The 18,889-nt window shown below is 39.0% G+C and overlaps 1 protein-coding gene across 1 annotated transcript in view; it reads left to right on the top strand.

The window, feature by feature from the left end:
* The window catches only part of DOCK11 (dedicator of cytokinesis 11), a 238,753-nt gene that overhangs the window by 194,198 nt on the left and 25,666 nt on the right, over window positions 1-18,889 (top strand). Inside the window, exons 35-37 of the mRNA XM_049767019.1 lie at window positions 4,519-4,641; window positions 14,184-14,297; window positions 15,014-15,160. Of these exons, the coding sequence (XP_049622976.1) occupies window positions 4,519-4,641; window positions 14,184-14,297; window positions 15,014-15,160 (384 nt within the window). The remainder of the gene's footprint in view (window positions 1-4,518; window positions 4,642-14,183; window positions 14,298-15,013; window positions 15,161-18,889) is intronic.

The following is an 18,889-nucleotide window of genomic DNA, read 5'->3' as shown; positions in this document are numbered from 1 at the left end:
TGATTTTTGCTATAATTTATGTAAAATTGTTAATGTTTAGGATTTTATTATATAGTTTATGCACATAAACTAACAACAAAATGCCCCAAATCATTGACTGCTTTTGTATCCCATTTAGTCCTCTTTCTTCTTCCTCAAATCCTTCCCACCACTGCTTAGTAATCTCACTTTGTAGACAATTGCCTGGTTTGTCTCCAGTACTGTTTGTTCCCTTGTTTTGTTTTTCCATTTTTCCATAGATAAGTGAGATCATCTGGTACTTGTCAGAAAGGTGTCAGCATTGTATGTTGTTGGCATGTATCTTTTCTCATTTTCTTGCATTGATGTTTATAGGACGTTTAACATAATAGTGATTATAGAAGTGGTAAAAGTAGACATTCGTATACCTGTAGTCACAACTTATAAGAAGGATGTGTAGTCTGAGGTTTTCAGTAGGTTCATTTATCAGACTGAGGAAGGTCATTTTTAGTCATTATTTTTTAATAGCATGAGTAATATTTTTTCAAACTTTTCTTTTGAGATACTTTTTTATTTTCAGTGATGTATTACATTGAATTTTTTCTCCCTCCCACCCTCCCTCCTTCCCACCCTCCCTCCCTCCCTTCCTCTCTCCTCCCCTCCTCCCCTCCTTCTCTCCTTCCTTCCTTCCTTCCTTCCTTCCTTCCTTCCTTCCTTCCTTCCTTCCTTCCTTCCTTCCTTCCTTCCTTCCTTCCTTCCTTCCTTCCTTCCTTCCTTCCTTCCTTCCTTCCTTCCTTCCTTCCTTCTTTTTTCTTTCTTTCTTTTTGGTTTTTGGGCCACATCCAGTGATGCTCAGTGATTACTCCTGGCTATGCTCTCAGAAATCACTCCTGGCTTGGGGGACCATATGGGACGCCAGGGGATCAAACCGAAGTATGTCCTAGGTTAGCATGTGCAAGGCAAACACCTTACCACCTGCACCACCGCTCAGGCCCCTTGAATTTTTTCTTAATTGCAAGCCAGTTTTTCATTTCTTGGGCATATCCCTGAAATATAAAACAGGTTCTTTTTGTTTTGTATTTTTTGTTTTGTTTTTTTTTTGTTTTGTATTTTTTGTATTTTTGTTTTTGTTTTGTATTTTTTGTTTTGTTTTGTGTTTGGGACAACTGGTGGCCCTCAGAAGTTACTCGGATATTACTCCTGGCAGACTCAGAGGACAATATGGCATGTGAAGGATCGAATCTGAGTTGACTGTGTGCAAGGCCAAAGCCCTGCCCAATGTGTTATCGCTCTGGCCCTTAAAACAACTTTTTTTTTCACTTTATTTAAGCACTGTTTTTACAAAATTGTTCATGATTGAGTTTCTGTCATAGACTGTAAACCATCCTTCACCAGTGCGCTTTTCTTGCCACCAATACCCCAGTTTCCCTCCCACCTACCTGGTCCCTCCTGCTTCTCGGGGCAGGAATTTTACCTCTGTCTGTCTGTCTGTCTGTCTGTCTGTCTGTCTGTCTGTCTGTCTGTCTGTCTGTCTCTGTCTCTCTGTTTCTCTTTCCTTTTGACACTGTGGTTTGTACTATTGTTAATGAAGGAGTCCCATGCATGTCACTAAAGCAGCTTTTTAATTTTCTAAAAGTTCTTCTCTTTCACTCTTGCCGGAAATTTTAATTAGGATATTCAATGTTGAATATGAATCATTTATTCAAATCACAATGTTTATTAAACAAGGGGTATGCAATGAAACATACTAATTAACAAGAAACCAGCATGAATATAATATTTTCCCTTCTTTTTTAACAATCATAGCCTGTATGACAAGTCAATAGTGAATAAGTAATGTGGTAATAAATTTCAATTTAGGGGCAATAGCATAGCAGGTAGGGTGTTTGCCTTGCATGTGGCCTTAGATTATCAGGGTAGGGGGGAAAGTGTTTAGAATCTTACTATTTTTTCTTGGCTTTTGGGTTATACCTGAAGGCATTCAGAAATAACTCTTGGCAATCTTGGGGGTCCATATGGGACTCGAGGGATTAATCCTGGGTGATCACATGTAAGTCAAATGTACTACCTGCCATGCTATCACTCTAGCTCCTAGTATCTTACTATTATTGATCAGGAGCATTATTTTGGAAAAAAATACCTGAACTATGCTATAGGGGTTAATTAAGTGAAAGGTTAAAGGGCAAAGTCATGGGTAAGACAACATCATTGGCTTTTCAGAGGAACTACTAGTAGTATATTGTTACTGAAGCATAAATATAAGAATAGAGCATGATCGCAATGATAGATACATGGTCCAGCCATTACACGGCTTATATGCTAAATGAAAGAGCTTGCTCTCTGGTCTCTAAATGGTGGGGAGCTGTCATGAAATTTTATTTTATAGGAGCTACTCCAAATGGTGCCTGAGAAGCCTAGAGTCACTTCAGGCAGTCAACCACTATTAGTTTGTGTAGTCTCAGGCCCCAGTACTTGAGGATTACTAGGACTATACCTACTTGTGCCCAGGAATCATACAGTGCCTGGGATCAGTCAAGGCTTATCATATGTTAGATCTGTGCTCTATCAACTGAGCTGACGCTTTGGCCTCACCATGAGATTTTAAAATGAGAAAGTGGACAGGGTCTTGCTTGTATTTAAGTCAGAACACTGTCTCAGTTTCATGAAGAATATATTAGAAAGTTTCAAGACTGGAGACAGGACATTATGTTAGGGAAGAAAAAGAAGAGGTATTGGGTTGGATAAACAGGGACAGGGATAAAGTGGTTGCCTTGCATCCTGTAGACCAGAATATATATTTGGTCCTCTGCCAGTGTGTCCAATTTTCACACTACCCCAAAATTTCTTAATTTAAAAAAAAAGAGTTCTTGAATTTTTGCAATATGAATAACAATAGAGAGGAAGGATCTGACTTGAGGAAAAAGTTAAAGTGTAAAAATGGCTTAACTTGGTAACAAACTTGATCATGGAAGAGTCAAGAAGGACACTATATTCATTTTTATCATTGGCACAATTTCTTAGAGCAGATCGATGCACTGGGTGGCTCAAAAATGCAGAGGTTGTTTCTCTCTCTCCCTCTCCCTCTCTCTCCCCCTTCTCTCTTGCTCTCTCTCTGCTAGAGTCTAGGAATCTGACATCAGGATACAACCAGGGCTAGTGTTCTCCCTAATTGTCTTTTTTCTTATGTGGACACCAGTTGTATTGAAAGAAATACCCACCTTTACCCAGTATCCTAAAACCAATGGCCCTGTTTATAAATAAGTCTCATTCTGAGATGCTAGGAGTCAGCTATCTTTTTTTTTCAACTTATTTTTTGAGGGAACCAGTTCAGTCCATAACAAAGGATAAAGTGAAAAATTGCTCTAGATTTTAGAGGTTATTGTCACTGATTTACATAGAAAATACTACAGAAAGAGCTAACTTGTCTGGGGATAGAGAGACAAGATGGAGATAGAGGACAAGATGTTTGCCTAGCTTGCTGCTAACTCTGGTTCGAATTCCCTTCACTGTGTAGAATCCTCTGAGTGCTACCAGGAATGATTTCTGAGTAGAGTTAAGAATACCCTCTGAGCATCACTGGTTATGGCCTCAAAGCCACCCCCCCAAATTAATTATAAAGAAATAGATAACTTAGGTATAAAAACTCAAAATTGCTTAAAGGACAGAAAAAGAGCTGGCTCTACAAGTCTGAATGCACCTCTAAGTTAAAAACAAATGAGTAATATCCGTAGAGACCTTCAGGATGAATTTCATCTTTTTGTGGAGAACATGACAGGAAGGTTCATAAAATGATTTTTATAGCAACTGGTCTCATTCTGACAAGGTTGGAGATGCTTGAGTGACAAGCCTATCATTCTCATCGACTTTTGAATCAACAGCCAGGAAGGTAGCCAAACTTGTATCATTTTAATAAAGTACCTACACACAAACAGTTCAAAGCTGCCAGATTTTCCTAAAGTGCGATAACATATAACATTTCAATAAAAATGAAAAATTTGGAATTGCTGGGGTTCAGTCTATTATGTATTTATTCAGATAATCTGTGTTGTGAACAGAAAATACATTCTTTTTTAAAGATAGTCCTACTTACTTTGTTAATACTTATAAGTACAGTTAACTCTTCATGTATGAATGAAGAAAATAGATGTTGTTTACTGGTACCATGATTAATTTTTATTTTTAAGAATAGTTTCAGGGGCTGGAGAAATAGTACAGTGGTAGGGCACTTGCCTTGCATGTGGCCCACCCACATGTTCATTCCTAACATCTGGGCCCCCAGCCTGCCAGGGCGATTTCTGAGTGCAGAGCCAGAAGTAATCTCTGAGCGCCACTGGGTGTGACCCCAAAACTGATCAATCAAAAAATAAAGTAAAAAAAAGAATAGTTTCCATTTCAAATATTTCAAGTATTTTATTGACAATTATATCCATGCAAATCTATTCCTTGTGTACATGTAATGAAATTTTACACATTCTTTTTATCCTTTATGATTCAATATTTATTTTCTGAGAACTATATGTTTTATTTCTAATCCCTGTTGCCTATCTATCTTAAATGCAGGAAGTATTGCTGGAGTTGCTAGAACAGTGCGTGGATGGCTTGTGGAAGGCAGAACGTTATGAAGTGATTTCTGAAATTTCTAAGTTGATCATTCCAATTTATGAGAAACGTCGTGAATTTGAGGTACTATATTTAACCATTTCTATCATTGGCCAATATACTTTATTTCTGTCTTGGATAAGCAATAATATAATTAATCTTACTCTAAAAGATTTTGGATTTTATCATTGAATGTGGCTATTGAGCACACCATTTTAGAACATTTGTTCAATGCTTAAACAGCATTATTAAAGCTTTAAATTAGAATCCCACCTTATATTTAAAAGTCCCAAATGAAAATAAGGGCAAAATGTAAATTAAAAGTTAGATGATAACTGGTAGTTCTTACGTTGTTTCTGTCTCCCCATTTCTGTTCTGGGAGTTGAAAAAGTCAGAGGTTAAAAAGTCAGAATTGTCTTTATTACACTTGTTAGATTCCCCTGTGATGCTGTTACCGAACCTTCTGGCAGGCAGAACCCCATAAAGCAACTGTTTCAAGAGACCCCATAGAGCAATTATTCTGGGGGTTCTCCTGTGGCAAAATCTTCAGAGACACAGCTCCAGAGATGGGAAAAGACAGCACAAATAGGGGTGCTATCTCCCATGATCACTGTTTTTCCTTTCTTCACTTTATTTCTCAAATAAGTTTGTTTTATATTTAAAAAGAAAAGATTTTAACGAAGTAAGGTAACTAAGCCTAACACAATGTAAGCACATTACCTAAACTAAAATAATTTAAATGAATAGTTTTAAAATAAGTTATGACAAAGTTGAAATAAGAAATATAATAAACACTGAGATTCATAAGAAAGACAAAAATGCAATAAGTGAGCTAAAGAATACAAACAAGGACTAGGGGGCCGGAGAGATAGCATGAAGGTGTTTGCCTTTCATACAGAAGGACAGTGGTTCGAATCCTGGCATCCCATATGGTCCCCTGTGCCTGCCAGGGGCGATTTCTGAGCATAGAGCCAGGAGTAACCCCTGAGCACTGCCAGGTGTGACCCAAAAACCAAAAACTAAAAAAAAAAAAAAAAAACACCAAGGACTACAGGCTGGAGAGATAGTATAGAACAGGGGTATCAAACTCGTGGCTCACAGGCCGTTTGCGGCCCTCCATACAACATTTTGTGGCCCGCAGACGGCCTTCAAATATCGCAGTATTCACGATTATTCGCTTACCGAATAATCGCAATAAAAATCGCATTAGTAAGAAAAAAATCACAGTAAACATTCGCATACCCCGAGCAGTTCCGTTCGGGGTATGCAAATATTTAAGGTGATATTTTGCAATTTTTTTCTTACTAATGCAATTTTTTATTGCAAATATTTGGTAAGCGAATAATCACAAATACTTTGCTCCTAGCACAGACGCCATTTCCGCTGCTCCTGCCTGCTGTCCCTTGCATTATCGGAGGCCTAAGGGAGAGAAGTTTATTACAGAATTAGATTTTGTCATACCTTCATCATGACTTCATCAAAGCCTGCAGTGAAGAGAAAGATTGATGACGAGCACAGACAATTTCAGGAAAAGTGGAAGATGCAGTATTTTTTTGTTGAGTACAGGGGCATCCCCACTAGTCTTATTTGCTCAGAGAAAGTGGCAGTGCACAAGGAATACAACTTGAAATGCCATTATTCAACTAAACATGCTGAGGAATGTGCAAAATATCAAGGAAATGAGAGAGCCAAGTGGGTTGCCAGTCTTAAAGCATGTCTAATGAGGCAACAAGATTTCTTCAAAAAAGCAACCAAACAGAATGTTGCATCAGTCGAAGCTAGTTACATGGTTAGTGAGATGATTGCTAAGGCAGGGAAACTATTCACAGAAGGAGAGTTTGTTAAAAAATGCATGTTACAGGCTGCAAGTATTACCTGTCCAGAAAAGAAAGGTCAGTTTAGCAAAAATCAGCCTTTCTGCCAACACTGTGGCAGAGTACATTTCTGACATGTCAAGTGACATTTATCATTAACTGTGTGAGAAAGCCAAATGTTTTGATGCATACTCAGTTGTTCTTGACGAGGGCACAGATATAACAGACAGTGTACAGCTCACAATTTATGCCGTGGTGTTGATTACAATTTTGAATTGACAGAGGAGCTGCTCACAATAATTCAAATGCATGACCAGATCGCAGCTAATGAGATATTTTGGCATCTGTGTGATGCCATTGAGAATGCAGGTTTGCCATGGAAGAGGTTTGTTGGAATAATAACCGATAGAGTGCCATCTATGACAGGGAGGAAAAATGGACTGGTGGCACTTGTTCAAAAAATACTTGAAGAGGAGGGTGTAGAGAAGGCCATTGCTCTTCACTGCATTATCCATCAGCAGGCCCTTTGCAGTAAATGCCTGCCGTGTGATAATGTGATGCCTGTTGTTGTGAAATGCATCAACCAAATCAGATCCAGGGGCTTAAAGCACAGAAGGTTCTGTGCTTTTTTAGAGGAAATGGAATCAGAATATGGAAATGTGCTCTATTTCACTGAGGTATGTTGGCTCACAGGGGAAATGTCCTGAAAAGATTTTTTGAGTTGAGAGAAGATGTGAAAGCCTTCATGGAGAAGGATGGGAATGCTGTTTCTGAGTTGAGTGATCACAAATAGCTCATGGACTTAGCTTTTCTTGTTGACATCACACATAAGCTGAATGTACTAAACAAGATGTTATAAGGCCCGGAGCAGCTTATCAGTGCTGCCTATGACAACATGAGCATTCTCCACAAAACTTGTGTTTTAGAAATCCCAGCTCTCTCAGACAAACCTTTGCCATTTCCCAGCATCCAAGGAACTTGTGGATGCAGGCATACCATTCACTGGTGAGAAATATGTTGATGCTATTTTTGTGCTAGAGAAGGAATTTGATCACAGATTTGCAGACTTCAAAAAGCACAGAGCCACTTTCCAAATTTTTGTGGACCCCTTTTCCTTTGATGTGCAAGATGCTCCTCCTGTGCTTCAAATGGAGCTCATTGACCTGCAATGCAACTCTGATCTCAAAGCCAAGTTCAGGGAGATTAGTGGAAAAGCAGACATGCATGGGCAATTTTTGAGAGAATCCCCCCCCCCAGCTTCCCTGAGCTTTCCGGAATGTTCAAGTGCACCATGTGAGTTTTTGGGAGCACATATTTGTGTGAAAAGTTATTCTCTACATTGAACTTCAATAAGTCAAAGTACAGGTCTAGACTTAATGATGATCATCTTCAAGCCATACTGAGGGTCTCAACTGCTTCCTCTCTAAAGCCAAATGTGGTTCAGATTTGTGAGAAGAAGCACTGTCAAGTCTCTGGCAGCAAGGAATAGGCAAAAGATGCCATGTTCAGAAGAACTGTTCATGATCTTCACTCAGTGTTTTATTCATGTTCAGAAGAAATAATTAAAACTGTTAATAATGACATTTGAGGACATTTTTTGTGAAATCCCTTATGTGTCCCTGCCTTACACCGACTTTGCCTCCTGCGGCCCCCAGGTAAATTGATTTTGAGACCCCTAGTGTAGAAGGTATGGTGTCTATCTTACATTTGGCTGATATTCCTCTAGCCACCTTTTTAAAAATAATTTTTATTGTGACCAAAAGTAAATAAAAAATCTTTCACAGTAATATTTGAGGTACATATTGACAATTGATCAGGGCCATTCCCACCGCCAGGGTTGTCCTCCCTCCATCCCTTTTCCCAGCATGTGTCCCATAACTCCCTCCTTTGCCCCCCAGAGTGCTAGTGTAACTTTTGTCCTCTGTGTATAGCTTGTTGTAGATGGGGTATTGATTCTTTTGTTGTTGACTTTGGGTTTGGTTCCTATGATCATTTTTTAATCTCTGGCTTGACACCAGGCCTGCCATCCTCCCTCACAGAGAGCTCTGGTTATAAGAGAGATTACCTATCAACACTGTGTTGCTTCCAAGGCATTTCAAAGACACAGGGTTTATGCTTATCTCTTCCTGGCACCTCACTCCCTTCAGCTATGTTTCTATATCTGTGGTTCTGCCACCCTAGACTTATCCAAGTTTTTTTTGTCCTATAAAACATTGTTGAAAGTGTCTCGGGTCAGCGAGGGGCCTATTTTGACTGGAGAGGCCTATGTTCTCTTAATCACATATTTTTAAAAATAATATTTTTATTTAAGCACCATGATTACAAACATGTTTGTAGTTAGGTTGCAGTCATAAAAAGAACATCCCTTCACCAGTGCAACCTTCCCACCACCAATGCCCCCATTTCCTTCTTCCCCCATACCCACCTATATTCAAGACAGGCATTCTATTTTTCTCACTCACTACCATTGTCATGATAGTTGTTAGTATAGTTATTTCTCTAATGTTACTCACTACTCACTCTTTGTGGTAAGCTTCATATCATGGGCTGGTCCTTCCAGCCCTCATCTCTATTGGCTCTGGGTGTTATTACAATAATGTCTTTTATTTTTCTTAAATCCCACAGATGAGCGAGACTATTCTGCGTCTATCTCTATCCCTCTGATTTATTTCATTCAGCATAATAGTTTCTGTGTCCATCCATGTCTAGGAAAATTTTATAACTTCATTTCTCCTGACGGCTGCATAGTATTCCATTGTTAAACACATATTTCTATCTCTTTCTCTCTCCTATCTAAAATTTTTTTAAATAAAAATGATTTGACTTCACTAAAAATACTATTGAATTTCCCTGTTGCCTCAGAAAGAGGCAATTTGTGTACTATTTTATTGGCTTGGGAAATTAAAGTAAGTGATAGATAACAAAAGGGAAAGTAGTAAGAAATTTGTGGTAGTCTTAACATGAGTTTCTAAAGTTTAGTCTACCAATAATAAGAAGAATAATATAAGGGAATTTTTCAATATTAACATCTTCTTAGTCTATATCATTTCTAGTTAAGAACTGATTTAAGAACTCGGGCCATTTTCTTAAACAGCAAAGCAGGGGCCGGAGCAGTGGTGCAGCGGTAGAGCGTTTTCCTTGCAAGCAGCTGACTCAGGATGGACCACGGTTTGATCCCCAGGTGTCCCATATGGTCCCCCAAGCCAGGAGCAATCTCTGAGCACATAGCCAGGAGTAACCCCTGAGCATCACAGAGTGTGGCCCAACCCCACCCCCCACCCCAAATAAAAGGCAAAGCAATTTACTCTGTTAAGAAAGCAATTTTTTTAAGTATAATAGATAGTTTTGTAAAAATTGAGCAGGTAATCTTGTTTTGGATTCTGCTGCTCCCAGAAAAGGGGTCTGTCCCTTTAGGAGCAGAGACATCTCTCAAATAGAGACTCCTGTGACTCATTGAGAAGCAGTTGCCTAGGGAGGATAAGAATCCCCAGCTGGAGTGCAGTTGGAATTTAGTATTTGTATTGGTGGTTGTTGGTTTGAAGCTGGCTCCAAAGGGTTTTGCTGAAAGGACCCTGGCCTCCCTATCCTGCCTGTTTTCTCTATTAAATCCATTCCTGTCTGTTTTCTCTATTAAATCCATTTTGAGAAAAAAAACCGTCTAGCAAGCATCATTCCTGCATCACAACAGGTGGAAGGCAAATTTGTCACACCTTGAAAAAAATTTTTGTTTGGTTTCTGGGCCACACTTGGTGATGCTCTGGAGTTACTCCTGCCTCTGCGCTCAGAAATCGCTCCTGGCAGGCTCGGGGAACCCTATGATGCCAGGATTCAAACCACCATCAGTCCCAAATCTGCTGCATGCAAGACAAACGCTTCTGTTGTGCCATCTCTAGCCCCACCTTGAATAGTTGATGAAGCTTCCAAGAGTGAAAATTTATATATTTGCTATCACCTGAGTAGTATTTCAAACTTGACTCCAAACTGACCAAATTATTATTTTTTTTTTAGTTTGGAGGCCAGTGCTCTGGGCTTATTCCTCACTATTTTTACAGGGATCATTCCCAGCAAAATCAGGATACCTTACTGGCTGCCAGGGATCAAATCTGGGTCCATTTTATGCAAGACAAACAGACACCTTACCTGTTGTTCACTCTCTCCAACCCAAACTCACTAGCATCTCCTAGGTCTTCCTCTGCCATGCTTTTAGTATATATGAGTCAGGCCTAAAGAACCTCTCTGTTTAAGGGATCATATCAAGAAGCAAGAATGAAATGATTAAATACAGGTCACCTAGATGTCAAAGATTATCATGATTATCCTTATGCAATCTGTCAATGAAATACAAATTAAAGTTCTTTGTAAAAATTTCAAAATAAAGGTCCATGTTTTGATTCCTAAGTGAAAAATCAGGTGCTAGTAATCCAGGAAGTATTTCTGCTTCTGGAGAGAGTAGTATTTTGCTACCCCGTCAACTAACAGTTAAAAAAAAGGAGAAAAAAATCTACTCAGGACCAAGGAAATGGTTCAAAGAATTCAAGACTTACTCCACATGTGGAAGCCCTGGGTTCCATTTCTGACACTACATGATTTCCCAAACATAGCCACATGTGGCCCCAAGTAAAAAAAAAAAAACTATTATCTCTGCAAAAAAGGAAATTAAACAGAAGTTTGTATATTCCTGAATGGGATTAATATTCTTGATTCTCTAAAATGCAATTATTTCTAGGACACCAGTGGATACTTTTTTTAGTCTGTCTTTATGGGGTGGACCAAAAATGATCAGTGATAGCACCCATTTAGGTGTGTTTTTTTAAAATAAAAATCGTATTATAGCCGCATGATTTTTCAAGCTGTTCCTAAAACAGCTATTTCAGGCATTCACTGTTCCAACACTAATCCATCTCTCATAATGGTGTTCCTAAAGTCATTGAGGATTTCCTGGAACAGCTATAGAGTTAAGGAAAATTTTCCCCGAATTGAATTCAATTCCAGGAAAATATTACAGAGAGAATTGGGGGGAAGAGATGCTTCAATACTTGCTTTTTATTGGGCTGATATTTATGTCACGGCCAGTTCACCATTTAAGTGTACACATCAATGGCAGTTAGAGCATTCCTAAAACTGTATACCCTTCTCTTTCGAGTGCCTACATGTTCTCATCATCTCATAAGAATTCCCATGTCTATGAAGTATTCACTTCCCACTGCATTCACCAATCCTACTCACCACTAACCTGCTCTCTTTTTTATGGATTTGCCTGTTCAGTATATATCATAAACAAGAACACAGGATGCTGTCTTTTCTTTCATTTGGCATAAAATAGTGGTAGATTCATGTTGCAGCAACATAGTCACTCTGAAACATATATTTTCATAGCTAAAAGAGAGATTTTTTACTTGTTCATGCTACAGTGTTTCATCCATTTATCCATTGACAGACATTTTTTTCTACCTCTGGGCTGAAAGAATAGTGCTGTTTTCATGTCTAAGTTTGGGGAATAAAGTATGTTTTCACTTATCTTTGGAATTACTGGGGTTTATTGGTAATTCTACTTGTATTTTGAGTCATTATAGCTTTTTCATTTGATGGTCAGTATACAATAATACCCACACATTCCAGATCATGACCAATACTCTTTATTTATTTGTGTGGTTGGGAATAGAATCTAGAGTCTGAAAACAAGTAAAGCAGGCAATATACCACTGAAATATATTCCTATCCCATCAGTTTTTTAGTGGTCAGCAAGCCAGCCAAGCAGATGTGAAATTGTATTACATTGTGCTTTTATATTTGGTCTTGGTCTTTTGCTTACTGGGAATCCAGAGATAATTGAGGAAATCTCGATCATGTCAGCACATGACACCAGGAATTAAGCTCTTGGTCTCACATATCCCCTGGGCATTTTTATTCCAGGGAACCTCAATGAACTGTATGGGTGATCTCAGAGCATTTAGGAGGCACTAAGCTTTTAAGCTTATAGTCTTTTACTTGACAAGCTAACATTTGAAGCCATCTCTGATGCCCCACAATGTGGTTTTGATTTGTGTATTTTTTTAATAGCCAATAATTTAGAACACATTTTGTTGTGCTTTTGGCCATTTGCTTATCTTCTTTGGAAAAATAGTGACTAAAGTCTTTTGCCTATTTGAGTATTTTTGTTGTTGTTTTTGTTTTTCTGGGCCATACCAAGAAATGCTCAGAAATTACTTTCATTTTGAAGGTTTGCTTGGATTTTTTTTTGTTGGTTGGTTTTTGGTTTTGGGGCCACACCTGGTGGTGCTCAGGGGTTAGTCCTGGCTCTGCACTCAGAAATCACTCCTGGCAGGCTCAGGTGCCCATATGGGATGCTGGGGATGAATCTCAGGTCAGCTGCATGCAACGCAAATGCCCTATCTGCTGTGCTATCGCTCCGGCCCCTGACCTTGAATCTAGGATTCCCATATACAAGAACCAAGTTCTCTTTAGCTCCTTTGACTATTTTACAATGGAACTGTTGTTGTTTGATCATAACACTTCATTATTTTTTGCTATCAATCTTTTGTCTATTCTGTGATTTGCAAATATTTTACCCATTGTGTAGGTTGTCATTTTATGTTCTTGAGAGTACTTTTTGCATAATGAACCCCTTATCTCTTGGTGGAAGATTATTTTTGTTTGGTCACACCCAGCGGCGCTCAGGGGTTACTCTTGGCTCTGTGCTCAGAAATCACTCCTGGCAGGCTCAGGGGACCAAATGGAATGCTGGGATTCGAACTGGGGTCTGTCATGTATTAGCTGCATGCAAGGCAAACGCCTTACTATTGTGCTATTGCTCCGGCCCTTAAAATTATTTCTTGCAAACATCTGTAAGCTTGTATAAATTCAGTCCTCACTGAAGATGATACTGATACCCTATTTTTGTATCTGCACTTTTTTTTGCCATTGAATGCTTTTGTGGGTGTTTACTCTCATAGCTAGCTCAAGCAAAACTTTTTTGATTTCAGTTCAAATAATGCTGCCCTCTAGAAAATAGTTAATGGTGCACTATGTAGGAAGTATGTAGTACCATTAAGGTATGAAGGAGATGAAACATGGTATTTAGAAAGAACTTAGCTCTCTTCTCAGACATAAAGTTATTGCTGATTTTTGTCATGACAATAGTAGAAAAGAAAGTGAATGAATCCACTGAAACTCTTTGGAGGTTGTTTGTTTCTGGACCATACTTCCTGGTGCCTAGTTCAGTGCTTGGGGATTCATTCTTAGTGGTGCCTGGGCAACCTTAAGGTTGGTGCCAGGGATCAAATCTGGGGATTCCACATGCAAAGTCTGTATTCCAGCCCTTCAAACTCTTTTCTACCCCCCCCCCAAACTACTTTGAAAAGGGAATATTATTGCTTTTTTATGTTTAAAACCCTTAAGCAAAGAGTAATTAACCCAAATCCAAAACTAATTTGCTTCCTGCTACAAAGCAAGGGGGAAATTACAGTTAGATCAAAGAAGTGATCACTATGGCAGTAATAGCTGGATATGATCACTCTGGACAAAAACTAGGTGTTGAAAGGTGATAAAGTAATATACATGATTGATATCCATTCAGTAACAGTATTAAACCACAGTGACTTCAAGGAAAAACGTTGGGGGGGCAGAGAATAAAAGTGGCTGCCATAGAGGCAGTTGAGGAGGACGGGAAGGAAGCTGGGGACATTGGTGAAGGGATGGATCTTGGAATATTTTGGACAGAAGCACAAATGTCAACAACTTCTTAAAAACTCTCTCATGGCGATTTAACAATAATAATAACAATAATAATATTTGCATGCTCTCACTTTTCAGAAACTGACTCAAGTTTACAGAACTCTTCATGGAGCTTACACAAAAATTCTAGAAGTTATGCACACAAAGAAAAGACTGCTAGGTACTTTCTTCAGAGTTGCCTTTTATGGCCAAGTAAGTATGCTGTAAGTGCATAAAGCTATGTCTTTGAAACATTTGCGTTTGAGTTATGAGGTTACCGTTGTAGCAGCCACTGGTTCTCGGATTTGATTTTGGTTGCACTCAGATTGATTACCGAGGCAGGAAGACACTTTCTTCCCTAATAGTAAGAAATGGGCAGGTCAAGGAAGGTTGGATAAAGGTCATTTAGTGTTCAGATCTAAATCCATTAGAAGGGAGTACAGCACAGATAATGGAAATGTTCTCTTGAGTTTCATTTTCAGTGCAGTTTATTCAAGGGTCTGTTTAATCTCTAGTTGTCAAAGCTTTCAAGCGAGAAATCAGTCAAGTCTAGAGGGAATGAGAAAACTCTAAGGTGGAAAGCTTTAGGCTAGAAAGACGTTGGCCTGACTTTCTCACAGGTTTGAAATGAAAAGGTGGAATGGCTGCACTCTAAATACTGTTATTTAAAATAAATTTTAACCTCCAGCACGGGAGTATTGGGGATAGTTCTTGGCACTGGAGGATTCAAATAGCATCACATCCTTGGACCCTTGCATTGAATGATCAGTCCAGTGGGCCAAGAATTACCCATGATGCCTCTGTGTTTAGTGAGCCCTCCCCACTAAGATGCATTTCAAATATACTATTGTGTGTTGTTTAGATTTTCTTTGACTATAATGTTCTGTTTCCTCATGTGATTTTGTTATTTTTTTTTGCCTTTTCAATAGTCCTTTTTTGAAGAAGAGGATGGCAAAGAGTATATCTATAAGGAACCCAAGCTCACTGGCCTCTCAGAGATTTCCCTGAGACTTGTTAAACTTTATGGCGAAAAATTTGGTACAGATAATGTCAGAATAATTCAAGATTCAGACAAGGTAATGTACATATAATCTGCAATTTGATCTTAGGATTGGTTAGTTCCAAACATGGTACCGTACTCTTGACTCCTGCACCCCCTTGCTACCTCTTTTAGTTGATGGAGGAAAAAAATGGCAGCCAAACCTCTCCAGTTTTGAAAATAGAGATAATAGGAATCACATCACCATTCTCACCACTTTCTAGCTGTGTGACCATGGGAGAGTCAGTTAGTCTCTCTGTGCCTCATTTTTTCTCATTATTGAAATGGAAATAATTACAGATTTTTCCTTGTGGAGCTTTTATATGGATTAAATAGGTTAATATCTGCAAAGTGACAAGTTGATTATATGTTAAAGGGACTCATTATAATCAAGGTTATCAGTATAACCTGATAATATAATGATCCAACAGAGGATAATCTGTTCTTGGTGAGATTTTGTGTTGTTTTGGGGCAAGACATGGAAATGCTCAGATTATACTCTTGGTTTTGTGAATAGGGATCACTCCTAGTGGTGTTCAAGACCATATCGAGTGTCAGGGATCAAATCCAGGTCAGCTGCATGTAAAACAAATGCCTTACTCGAATCTCTCTGGCCTCAATTATTTTTTGGGGGGTGGTTTGTTTGTTCTGGGTTACTAGAAAAAAGTGTAAAGTGGGTTAATGCTGGGTCAGTGTTCAGGGATTACTCCTGGTGGTGCTGAAGGTACCAGGCAGCATAGAGAATCAAATCCAGGCCTCCCACATGCAAAACTCTGTGCTCAGCCTTTTGAGTCATTTCCCTGGGCCCTGGTTATTGTTGGCAATCCTGTGGTGCACTGGAATTCTTCTTTCTACTCCATGATTAAGACCATGTGGGGATATAGTTATGTTCTGTGAGAAGCCTGTGCTAATACTGTCACAAGATGGTTGTTTCATTTCTGTTGAACTCAGTGCTGCAGATAACGTAAGTGTGATATCTTTTCAGTTTGTGGGGGTAAATTCTGGGGATTGCTGGTTCACTGGTTTCCCAGGGGCTTCTGCATGCCACTGCAGTTAACAGTATTTGTTGTGTTTGTGTTCATGCCAACCTGAACGAATGGGTCAGCAGCAAGGAATCAGATGGAGTCACAGGAGAAAATGTATTTTGTCCAGGGGGTGTTGAGCAGCTTTTTGGCTCTTACTGAGTTGGCCAAGCTTTTTTACCTCTACTGCTTTCCTTGCCGCATTTATTAGCTGAAGTTTAACATAAATCACCCGAGGGTCAGGGTTGTTGTAATTAAGGCTACTTGTACTAATTAACTCAGAAAAGATGATCAGACAAAGAAAAGTGATTTTACAGGTGTGTGATGACACAGTTGAATGCTTTTATGTTTGGGGGAACAAGGAAGATGTGGTGGGGTGAGACTGTGGGAGGGACTTTTGAAGGGGATGCTGACATTGGTGGTGAGGGTAGAATGGAAAAGTGAATGCATAGAAGTATTATTAACAGTATTGAAAATCACGGTACCCCAGTAAAAATTGGGGAAAAAGAAACAAAACACAAGATGTTGTTTCCTTACACTCTTAGTGTTGGTGCCTCACTCACCACTGATATAAATGGGCAGGAAAGGAGTCCTGGATTTTCTAAACAACGGATAGTCTTCTGCCTCTTCAACGTGTGCTTTGAGTCAGAGTGACAGTTTGTATGCACAATATTCTAGTCATTGCCCACAGACAACAGACTCCATAGGCAGTTGCTACCTGTTAAATGCTTCTTTCTTTCTTAATGTGTGAAAGCGAGAATTTAAAGCACTCAGTTACCTTGCCAAAGAACAAAATGTGCTTTAGAGCTGTTTGAAGAAGGGTTTGGCAGTAATTTGCAATATTAAAGCCTTTGTGTGTTTTTTTGAACTGAATGTGTCTTTGGGAATGATGATAAAATAGAAGATTTTATCTTGTAGCCAGAGTTTAACATAAATCATCTGAGGGTCAGGTTTGATGTAATTAAGGGTACTTTTGCTAATTAACTCAGAAAAGGTGAACGGAAGAAGGAAAGTGATTTTACAGATGTATGACAACACAGTTGAATATTTTTATGCCAGGGGAAGAACTCAGATGTGCACTGGAATTTTCCTTTCTACTTCATGGTTAAGACCATGTGGGGATATAGGTTTGCTCTGTAAAGACATACATATTCCCCCAGACATACATGGAGAGGTGTATATTTAAAACTATTCTAGTGAGACGACGTAATGGGTAGGTAATGAAAGTCAAGGCTATTTAGATACTTCAGTGTTGTTAAGGAAGGACTGAGCCAAAGAGCCAAGCCTCGGAGTAAACGACACAAATCACAAGACCTAATTTTTAATAATCAAACTGAAAAAGGTAGGTAGTAAGAGAGGGAACCTGGAAACACTGATAGAAGGAACTTGACTCTGATGGTGGGATTGGTGCTTGGAAATTGTATGTCTAAAGCCCAACTAGGAATTACTTTGTAAACCACAATGCTTTACTCAAATTTTTAAAAAATGAAAAAAAAGCATCAAAGCACTTTGTGGCTAATGTGGAAGAGCACATGCTTTAGTGTGAGTGAGCCATGATATAGTTCCATGGTACCACCTGGCTTATCTGAACACCACTGGGTATAGTCATGGTGGCCCTGAGCACTGTCAGTCTCATGCTGCCAGAGTAGGCATTGCTGATAGTGCCCCTTTTACTGAATCATTAGAGATACTCCCCCCCAAAAACTCAAGTGCTTTGGCCAAGGATTTATGTATTCTTCACATATATAAAGTTATAACTTCAGCACTTGGCACCTAGAATAAAAGATGTTCCTTACTGCACAGTTAAGATAGCATAAACTGGAGTCCCACGTGGTGGGATTACTCATATAACAGATGCAGTTACCAAAGTGTTATAAAACAAAATTTGTAGTGGTTGGTATGTAGATGCCAATATAGATTGTTGATGGAAGAAAAGGTGAGGTGTATGAAAGTATGGATAGTATGATCATATTTCTGTGAACACTGATACTCATATCTGTGTATGCTTAGGAGACTCCAGAAATTACATATGTAACATTAAACATGGTTACCCCGGGCCGGGCGGTGGCGCTAGAGGTAAGGTGCCTGCCTTACCTGCGCTAGCCTTGGACGGACCGCGGTTTGATCCCCCGGCATCCCATATGGTCCCCCAAGCCAGGAGCAACTTCTGAGCACATAGCCAGGAGTAACCCCTGAGCGTCACCGGGTGTGGCCCAAAAACCAAAAAAAAAAACCAAACAAACAAACAAAAAAACATGGTTACCCCAAGTGGAAAAACTAAAGTCTAAACATGGGAAGACTTTGTTTCATTTTTCTTGTATACCTTTTATTTGTAGTTTACTTTTTTAAGGTTAGATACAAAATTTGATTCCCCTCTCTGCTCACTCCTGCTGGTGCTCAGGGGCTACTCTTTGATCAATACACTTTTGGCACTGATGAAAATATATTTTGCATTTATTTATATTATTATATAATAAATATTTATATTTTAAATATTAGATATTTTATATAAATGTAAATATTTTTATGAATATAAACACACATCATCTTATATAAATATCATTTTGTAGTGTTTTTATTATTTATTCAAACCATTGGGATTTTAAAAGTTTTAGACATACAACATCTCAGGACCAAATCCCACCACCAGTATCAACTTCTCTCCACCAAAGTTCCCAGAGTCATCTCATGCCACCACCCCTGGCCCCAGCCTACCATCTTTATAGGCCTGTTTTTAAATTTTG

Source organism: Suncus etruscus, chromosome X, assembly GCF_024139225.1.
Source record: "Suncus etruscus isolate mSunEtr1 chromosome X, mSunEtr1.pri.cur, whole genome shotgun sequence".
NCBI lineage: Eukaryota > Metazoa > Chordata > Mammalia > Eulipotyphla > Soricidae > Suncus > Suncus etruscus.
Note: the sequence above shows the minus strand (reverse complement) of the source record. Positions and strands in the feature narration are given on the sequence as shown.